Source organism: Gavialis gangeticus, unplaced genomic scaffold (genome assembly GCF_001723915.1).
Source record: "Gavialis gangeticus isolate Ggan-Ray unplaced genomic scaffold, GavGan_comp1, whole genome shotgun sequence".
Lineage (NCBI taxonomy): Eukaryota > Metazoa > Chordata > Crocodylia > Gavialidae > Gavialis > Gavialis gangeticus.
This window is the reverse complement of record NW_017729030.1, coordinates 44,121,488-44,131,728: the sequence shown is the minus strand read 5'-3', so window position 1 is coordinate 44,131,728 and position 10,241 is coordinate 44,121,488. Positions and strand designations below refer to the sequence as shown.

The following is a 10,241-nucleotide window of genomic DNA, read 5'->3' as shown; positions in this document are numbered from 1 at the left end:
GGCCAGTACTATATACACCAGCATGTTTTATGACACAATCTGAAGACTTCATCATGCACTTTGTTTTACCTATTAAAAAGACAAACAAAATTATTTAGAAAAAAAGGGAATGACAATGTAGTAACAGCCAAAAATAGGGAATTCAAGCAAACAATTTCTTAAATACACGTAGCGTAAAGAACATGCCAAAAACCTATAAACACCAACCACTATACAACACATCCCTTTGCTTCTCTAGGGAAAGTTTTTTTTCTTATTAAGCATTTAAGACCATATATTTTTCACCACACACTTGCGACTAACCAAGGGCGGGGACTTTTATCTTACACCATGTTTTTTAGCAAGCTGAGCATATGGTCAACAGATCATAAAATGATATCCAAAAACTGACTTTATTCATATTTATTATCATACTTAAACAGCTAGACTGCAAAGCGTAGCAAATCAAGTGAGAAAGTGCTACATTTAGCATTGACCATGAAACATTAATTCTGCCCCTTCATTAAGTGACCATCCTGAGTAACAAATAAGATAGGGGTCCTGTAGAAAAAAATAATACATGACCATGTATGCAAGACAGTACTCTAATGCGTATCTACAAGAGGGTAATTAGTGTTTCACAGACAACCAGTAATCTGGCATTTAACACCTTTGCAATCTAAATAACACATGTTTTTTGGTATGTAATAACATAGTATTCCATTGAAAAAGAATAAAACTAAAGGCTTGGATCAAACTTCCAATTGCTACTAGGTGAGTCAAAGGTGTGATGTTTTTCCCCTCTAGCCCAGAGGCATATAACTATTCTGACAGCAGACCTAGTATGTTTGCAGTTATAGTATGACAACAGACCTAGTGTGTTTGCACAAATGTCCTTCTGTTAGCACAGACTCTTCTGTTGGAGAAACTAGTTTAAGCTCTGCTGCCCAGAAAATTGTACTGCTAGTGTATGCTTTGTGTCCATATAGCAAGACTGCCAGTATAGCTCTGCTTGGTCTATTGGCCTTTAAAGTGTGTATACGGCCAAATTCTATCATGACCCCAACGTCAGCCAAGAGCAACCTCCTCCAAGTACCAGGAATGTGCTAAATTCACTTGGCAAAACAGTGGTAGGTTATTCTCAGCAGTTGCCCTTCAGCTCTGGGTCACTACTACTTTGAGGCCTGTCAGAACCCAAGGCTGGACATTTTCCAAAAATGCTATGAGACCTTCCCATTTGAGCAGGCATTTAGGAGACACGGTTAAATTGGGATTTTTTTTTTTTTTTAGGGAGTGACTCTATAGGTTATTTTAACATTCTGTCAGCTTTTATAAGTTATTTTGTTCTCTCCTATGAACTATCCTGAGGCCCCTTTTGGTAGCATGGTGCAAAAATCAAAAATCAAATCAGTCAAATTCTATCCCTATTATGTATCATCATCAGAGTCCTACAGTACTTGACTTCCAGATATTAGCTGCCAGTAGGAAGTACCACTGGTTGCTAGGTGCTTGGTACAGAAAGGTGGCTGATCTCTCTCCAGCCTAGTCCTCTCTCTCCTTTTAGAAGTCCAGAGAAGTTTCTGCCCTAGGTGATGCTGCTAAGGAACTGGAGCAGTTTTCACAGGGTAGACCACTTCCTCCACCAATGCTGCAATTGCTGCTGTGATTGCCACCACAATTCATTGTGTTTAGGGGCCATGTTGTCACAGTCTCAGCCCAGCTTCTAGGAATGTCTGCACTTGGCTATTGTTTTGGCAGGCTACCAGCATTTCCCAGTGCAACACAAGTGATGGAGAAGTAATGGTCATTTGCAACAATTTGTGTGTCAGCCAAACCTGAAAGGAATGTCACGGGACAAATGGAAGGTATGGTTTTAATCCTAGGGCTTTGGTTCTGCCAAATTTCAGAGGCCTGCTGCAAAGGAAGCAGGTGCTAATATTAAAAAAGATCAATAGACTGTTTTATAAGCAACCTAATCTTAGGGGTGGCTACCTTCTCCCAAATGGTGACAATTGAGTACCAGACCATTCTGATAAGTCTTTATGCTGGAAAATCCTGGAAGCTGATGGCTTTTTGTAGACTATTATTAGAAACACTTTTTCTCCATAAACATTTTACAGATCAAGATAAATTCAACCAGCTGCAGTCAATTTACAACACATAATATACCAGAAGAATAAAAAATGCATTTTCTCTGCTTTAGCGTATGACACAACGGAGGTTTGCAAATTCTGATATATGATGGAATGTCATTATGCACTAATGGCCTAATTTTCAGAAGTGTTCAGCATCTGCAGCTCTAAAGAAGTCATTGAATATCAAACCAGAAATATTCAAGCCACTTTATGACAGACAGAAAAATATGTGAAACCTTGTTAAAACAGGAAGCAACATTAATTTGCAAGTATAACCCATCAGCTCATATTTTAAGCAAGCAGCAATTTAAACAAGATTTTGTGTATGATCCAAGGCCCAATGATGGCAATGGAAGTCTCTCCAGGGACTTTGAACAAATTTGGATCAGACCTTCTGTGTACCTATATGTTGTTCAGAGCAAGTCAGACCGTATCAACACACAAGGTAAATAATATACTACTGATTTAATGTATAATAAGAAATGATCAGCAACCATAAAGTTGTCATAAAAAGATGCAATTCTTCCCAGTTTAAAAAGCAGCTTTTTGGCAGTTGGTTGCTTTAGTAACTTTGGGCTCGGAGCCAAATCCCAGTGCCATTTATTCTGTCATAACAAACACCAAAAAAATGCATTTTCTATGGGGTAACTATCAAAGACAAACCAAAGATCCAATACCAAAAAACTGGGTGAGGCCAATGGGGTGAAGCGATATGCACTAAAGTTAGCAATATCAAGCCCCAAAGGATGCATCTCAGCTGGTACAATAGATTGGCTCTTAGTAAAATTGCTTTACAAGAACCATAGATAAAATAAAAGGGAATTAACAGCACAAGAGAGTCAGGATAAGCAGTGCATTTCCTTTTGCTATTTAAACTCACCACATTGTGCACAAATAGGCAACTTCTGGACAGAGCTACAGAAGTAGCAAAAGGCTCTGTTCTTCTGTCGTCTTGTCACATGGGGAAAAAATGAAATAGTATTACACAATCTCAAAGTGTAACTAAGGCCAAAATGCTGGTTATAAAACAAAAAGCAAGTTTACTTACCTTTGACATTTATCACACTCCTGCAAAATGAAAAGAATAGATTGTTATTTTTCCCCACACACAAAACATACATAATGTATAGCTTTTTTAACTGAGTCTGAATTAATTGATCCTGATTTGGTAACATACTCTTCAATTGACATTCTTATTTAAATACAATTATTAAACAAATAATAACATAAAGCGATGGTGCCCAAACTTCTGGCCCCATGGCTAGATGACTGGCACCAGGTCAGTCCATGGGCCAAATCCTACGCTGACCTAATCCAGCCTCATACCATGTACCACCCCAATCTGACTTACCACCACCCCAATCCAGCAGCCCCAGGGGATAGATGATATGGTTCAAGGGGCTGGATCTAGCCCACTGGCTACAGACTGAGCATACCTGGTATAAAAGCACTGACTTTCTAGTTTAATTTAGTCAACATAAATTTTATCAATGGTTTACAAAAATGTAAAACTTGATATCAGAGACTATTCTAATTACTTTACCATTGAGGCATTACAAGGATGTTTAGCTAAATCGATGTTGCCTTTGGAAGCTCTTATCTGCTTTTCACGCTCTCGACGATTCTCAGCTTTCTTGCGTGCACCAGTCTTTTTTTTAGGCATTTTTCACGTTCTCTACGAAACAAATATTTAGATAGATGGGTGGAGAGATGTACACGTGCATAACATGTGCATACACATTTCATGGGATCAGAGAAAGTAGGGCTGGAAGGGACCTCACAAGGTCATCTAGTCCAGCCCCTGCTCAAGGCAGGATCATCCCTGACTAAACCACCCCAGTCAAGTGTCTGTCTAACCTGTTTTTCAAAGTTTCCAGCAATGGAAATTCTCTAGGTAGCCTGTTTCAATACCTGACCAGTTATAGTCAGAAAGTTCCTCCTAATCTCAGCCTAAAATTCCCCTTCTGCAGCTTGAGTTTATTGTTCCTAGTCCTATCCCACAGATCCACAGAGAGAAGAGCCCATCTCCATCCTCTCTATACTCAGCCTCCAGGTATTTGAAGACTATCCCCCTCAGGCTTTTCCTCCAGGCTAATTAACCCTAGTTCTTTCAGCTTTTCCTCAAAAGTCTTGCCTTTGAGGCCCCTAATTATTTCTGTGTCAAACTCTTTCCAAACTGTCCACATCCTTCTTGAATTGTGGGGCCCAAAACTAAACCTGGTACTCCAGGTGAGGCCTCACCGGTGCTGAAGGGAGTGGAACAATCACTTCCCTTGATTTACAAGTGACACTCCTGTTAATATAACCCAGAATGATGTTGACTTTTTTTCAGCATGAACACACTTGCTTATATTCAACTCTCATCGTCATAACCCCCCATGTCCTTCTCTGCAGTACTTCAATCTAGCCAGTCATTCCCCAGTCTGTATTTGTACATGCAATCATTCTATCCCAAGTATAGGACCTTGTACTTCTTGTTGAATCTCATCTCATTCATCATGGACCACTTCTCTAGTCTATCCAGGTCATTGTGGATCCTAGCCCTGCCCTCTGGACTGTCTGCAATTCCACCCAACTCAGTGTCGTCTGCAATCCAAGTCATTAAATGAAGATGTTGAATAATACTGGACCCAGGACAGACCCCTGGACATCTCCACTTGAGGAGTCCCAAGTAGATATTGAGCCGTTGAGGACTACTTGCTGAGTACAAGGATCCAACCAGTTACCTTATAGTATTTTTATCTAACCTGTATTTCCTTAGCTTGTTAATGAGAGTGTTGTAGAAGACAGTGTCAAAAGCCTTGCTAAAGTTGAGATATATCACGTCTTCTGCTCTCCCTCATCCATAAAGCCTATCACTTTATCCTAGAATGAAATCAGATTGGTTGGGCATGATTTGCTCCTGGTGAATCCATGCTGACTGTTCCTGATCATCTTGTTCAATTCTAGGGGCTTCACAATAGAGTCCTTGAAGACCTGCTTCACGATCTTTCCAGGTATACAGGTTTGGCTGACTGGTCTGTAGTTCCCGGGATCCTCTTTCTTCCAGGCCCTATAAAGGGCACAGAAGCAAGCCATCCCAGTGAGATAGAAGAATGAGAAGTGAAACAGATGGCCAGCCTGGCTAGGCATCAATCTCTCAAGTGAACTGAATCTCAAAAAAGGAATGCTATAAAAAAAGTAGAAATTTGATCATAGTACTAGGGAACAGCATGCAGGATGAAAATTAGGAAAGACAAGGCACAATTTGATAAGCAACTGGCAAGGGACAAAAAAAAAGGCAATAACAGGGATTCTACATGTATGTTAAAAGTAAGAGGAAGACCAAAGAAACAATAGGTGTTTTACTGAATGCAGAAAGCAATCTAGTTACAGATGACACAGAGAAGGCTGAAGTAATTAATGCTTTTTTTTTTTGAATCACAGAAAATTAGGGTTGGAAAGGACCTCGGGAGGTCATCTAGTCCAACCCCCTGCTCAAAGCAGAACCATCCTCAACTAGATCATTTCAGACAGGGATTTGTCAAGCTGGGCCTTTAAAAGCCTCCAAGGATGGAGATTCTACCACCTCTGTGGATAACTTGTTCCAGTGCTTCACCACCCTCCTTGTGAGGGAGGATTTTTCCCAATATCCATCCTAAACTTCCCTTGCTGCAACTTGAGACCGTTGCTCTTTGTTCTGTCATCTCCCACCAGTGAGAAGTTTAGCTCCATCCTCTTTGGAACCACCCTTCAGGTAGGTAAAGTCTCCTATCAAATCCCTCCTCAGTCTTCTCTTTTGCAGACTAAATAAACCCAGTTCCCTCAGCCTCTCCTCATAAATCATGTCCCCCAGCCCCCTCACCATTTGCACTGCCCTCCGCTGGACATCCTTTCTGTAGTGGGGGGGCCAGCACTGGACACAGTGTTCCAGATGTGGCCTCACCAGCACTGAATAGAGGGAAATAATCAGTTCCCTTGATCTGCTGGCAACGCTCGTACTAATGCAGCCCAGTATGCTGGTAGCCTTCCTGACAACAAGGGCACACTGTTGACTCATACCCAGCTTATTATCCACTGTAACCTCATCCTTTTCTGCTGAGCTGCTACTTAACCATCTGATTTCAAACCTGTACTGGTGCATAGGGTTCTTCCATCCTAAGTGCAGGACTTTGCATTTGTCCTTGTTGGACCTCATGAGATTTTTGCCCAATCTTCCAATTTGTCCAGGTCACTCTGAATCCTAGCCCTACCATCCAACGTATCTACTACTCTCTCCTCCCCTCCAGCTTGGTGTCATCTGTGAACTTCCTGAGAGTGCACCCCATGCCATCTTCCAGATAGTTAACGAGGACACAGAACAATATTTTACTTCAGTCCTCGCAAATAAGGGCAGCTACCAGATGTTGAGTGCAGTTTGCAGCAAAGATGGGGAAGGAGACAGTCTAAAACAGTAGAAGAACAAGTTAGAGATTACTTAAAGAAGCTAGCTGCTTTCAAGTCAGCAGGGCTGGACCCAAGGGTACTGAAGGAATTAGCTGGGGTAATTTCAGAGCCACTGTCTCTCTCTTTGAGAACCCATGGCCATCTTTAAGAATAGGAAGAAGGAGGATCCAGGGAACCATAGACCAGTCAGCCTGACCTCTATACCTGGAAGATCATGGAGCAGGTTTTCAAGGAATCAGTTGTAAAGCACGTAGAGGAGAACAGGGTGATCAGGAACAGTCAGCATGGATTCACTGAGAGCAAATCATGCCTGAACAACCTGATTTCTGTCTTTGATAAGATGACAGGCTCTGTGGATGGGAGAAGAGCAGTGAATGTGATATACCTTGACTTTAGCAAAGCTGTTGCCTATCACACTTTCATTAACAAGCTAAAGCAGGGGCTGGCAACCTTTTTGCACAGTGTCAAAACACCTGCAACCTCAACTTGTGGCTCCCCTGCAGACCACCCCCAGCATTACAAGGGGCCCAATCCTTGTTGTGGCAGTGCTGCCCCAGCCCCTTCCCCGCTGACCACCCCGAGGCATGTGTGGACCTCCCTCCATCAACGAGCTGGGCCAGGACTCTGGACCCCAGCACAACCACTTGCAGCCTCCTGACAGCCTACCCACAGCTGGCCCCTGTCACCCACCGTGGAGCCTGGGCTGCTTGCAGCAGGCAGCCTGCAAGCAGCCATACCGGGAACCACAGAGCCCTGGCCCAGCTCATTGCTGGGGGCAGGCGTATGCGCGTCTCAAGGCAGACAGCAGGGAAGGGGCTAGGACTGCACTGCCACAACAAAGGCTGGCCCCCTTGCACTATCTGCCCCAAGGCACAGGTGCCAAGCAAAATACCTTCGTGTGCCACACCCTGACACACGTGCCAGAGGTTGCCTCCCCCTGAACTAAGGAAATACAGACTAGATTAGCACACTGCAAGGTGGATACATAACTGGTTGTACCAATCATACTCAATGAGTAGATCTCAGTGGCTCAATGTCTAGTTGGAAGGAGGTATCAAGCCGGGCTCCCCAGGGGACCACAGTCAATTGGGGTGGGGGGAGTTGCAGAGACTTGGAGGACAGGCCTAGAATCCCAAATGACTTGGACAGAATGGAAAAATGGTCTGCAAATAATCAAATGAAATTCAACAAGGACAAATGTTGCACTTGGGATAGAATGACTGCATGCACACAGAGGCAACCCGAGCAGGGTGCAAATCAGCCCTTGCGGGCCCTCACTCAGATCCTGGACCCAAAGAAGCTACCATCACCACTGGCAACTGTGCCAGGAGAAGGGAGGGTAGCAAGCAGCTGACATGAAGCCACTGCTCTGCCCGGCTCCACACCACCACTGCTCCACCTGGCTCCACGAGGCCCCCCAAAGCACGGGGCCCAGGGCAGTTGCCCCAATTCGTGCCCCCTAGGGATGGCCCTACATGCACAAATAATGACTAGTTAGGTGCAGTACTGCCAAAAAAACCCCTATGGATTACCATAGACAATAAGCTGATATGAGCCAACAGTGTGCTCTGCTCTTGTTGCTAAATAGCCTAAGAGCATTCTAGCCAGTATTAACAGGAGTATCTTTTGCAAATCAAAGGATTCTTCTGCTCTGTTCAGCGCTGGTGAAGCCTCATGTTGTTTTCTGTTCACTGAGTTAAGAAAGGTTTGAACATGCATGGAGATTTAACCATTGGAGTCATAGGGCACAGGCCTAAGTGCAACGGATTCAAGCTGCAGTAGAGGGAATTAAGGTTGGAGATGAGGAGGAACTTTCTGATTTTAAGGGTGGAACAAGCATTGGGACCGGCTCCCTTGAGAAGCTGTGGAATCTCCATTCCTGGGAATCGGCAAAAGTAGGTTGAATAGATACTTGGCTGGGATGGTTTAGGCAGGGATGATATGGCCTTGAGCAGGGGCCTGGACTAGATGACCTCATGAGATCCCCTCTACCCCTACTTTCCTGTAACCCTCTTCTACTCCAAACAACAGTTATTAAACTGTTAGGATGTCTGGATACCTTAAGTCTATTTTGGCCTGGAAAAGTCCCAAGTCCTACTCTGAATGGTCAGGAATAACCCAGAGCAGCCATTTAGGCACCTACCTCCACCTAAACGCAGTGGGTTTATTTTTCATAACAAAATAACTTTTTTTTTTTTTTTTGCTCCCTACAGGTAAACCACCTTTACTCTTTACATGGTTTTTTTTTTTTTTTTTGCTCCCTACAGGGAAACCACCTTTACTCTTTACATGGTTTTTTTTTTTTTTTTTGCTCCCTACAGGGAAACCACCTTTACTCTTTACATGGTTTTTTTTTTTTTTTTTGCTCCCTACAGGGAAACCACCTTTACTCTTTACATGGTTTTTTTTTTTTTTTTTGCTCCCTACAGGTAAACCACCTTTACTCTTTACATGGTTATTTTTCTTCTTGTTTTTGGTCTATTTGGAATTAATTTTAAGAAACTGATTTAAATCCCGTGACTAAAAGTCATTGTAGAGAGATTTTTTTTTTTTTCAAAACTGAGAGAAATTCACTATACAAGAATGAAGCAGTCTGCCTATGCTGAGCCCCAGTAAAGTCAGTGGTGCTGCTAATATGCTTAAATTTAAGCAAATAAATAAGCAGTTGGAGGTTTGGTGCCTTCAACTGCAGGAAAGAAGTGTTCTGCCATACATTTCCCAGCACAGTGGGATAAAGAGTTTAGTAATTTAAAAATTATCATCTGGGGTAGAAAAGTCTATCTTCCCCCAATAACAGAAGCACTACATTATCTTGAATAAATATTAAAATCTGCTTTCTGATAGCCTATATAAATCCATTTGTTCACCCGTTAGCATTTCCACCACATTTAAATTGAATTAGAGTGTCAGATTTTGTACTCAGAACTGTACTGCTGAGCCGCCTGCTGGCAACTATCATTATTCTGCAGAAAGACATTTATGATCTGCGGAGCCTAATATCAGATTGTAGACTAATTTTTTTCCCTGCTTCAATGCTGATTTTAACAATAACAATGACTGTTTAGTATTTGTACATAAATTTCTCATTTTTTACTTCATATTCAGAGGCACTCCAATGACACTTGAATGAAAAACTTTACATTTCAGTAACATTTGAATATGCAGGAAGTGACAAATGCTTAAGATGAGATTTTTAAGAAAGCTGAAGTAAATGGGGGGAAAAAAAAGGTTGGGTTTAATAAATAAAACCAAATCAAGGCCCCCACAGTGAGGGAGGGAGTGGGGCTGGAGCAGGTACTGCTCAGCTGGGGTGGGACAGGATGGAGCCACAAGTAGCTTGTGCAGGGGGGGGCGGCTCCCGCCCTATATGCACCCTGGGAAGGCAAGGAGGCCGTGCACCCCCAGATCTGCATGCGGGGTGGGGCCAGGGGCTGCAGTGGGCTGTTCCTGGGGGAGGCTGGGCCAGGCTGCGCAGCAGCGGTGCTGGAATGGGGGGGAGGGGGCTACGGCAAATTTTGGGGTGGCTGCAGCCCCCCCATAACTCCCTCCCAGCATTGCAACCAGCCACACCGAGCAGAGCCTGGCCCAGCCCCCCACCCCGGGAAGAGCTTAATACAGAGCCTGCCCCACCCCATGTGCAGATCTGGGGGCATACACACCCTGTGACCTCCCAGGGCGCATGCAGGACAGGAGCTGCTCCCC

At 43.5% G+C, this 10,241-nt stretch overlaps 1 protein-coding gene across 1 annotated transcript in view; it reads right to left on the bottom strand.

The window, feature by feature from the left end:
* Positions 1-10,241, bottom strand: part of ZNF330 (zinc finger protein 330) — a 41,952-nt gene that overhangs the window by 18,966 nt on the left and 12,745 nt on the right. The window contains exons 2-4 of the mRNA XM_019522123.1: positions 3,658-3,787; positions 3,163-3,182; positions 2,995-3,065 (exon numbers count right to left, since the gene is read on the bottom strand). Coding sequence (XP_019377668.1) covers positions 2,995-3,065; positions 3,163-3,182; positions 3,658-3,777 — 211 coding nt within the window. The 5' untranslated portion in view covers positions 3,778-3,787. The remainder of the gene's footprint in view (positions 1-2,994; positions 3,066-3,162; positions 3,183-3,657; positions 3,788-10,241) is intronic.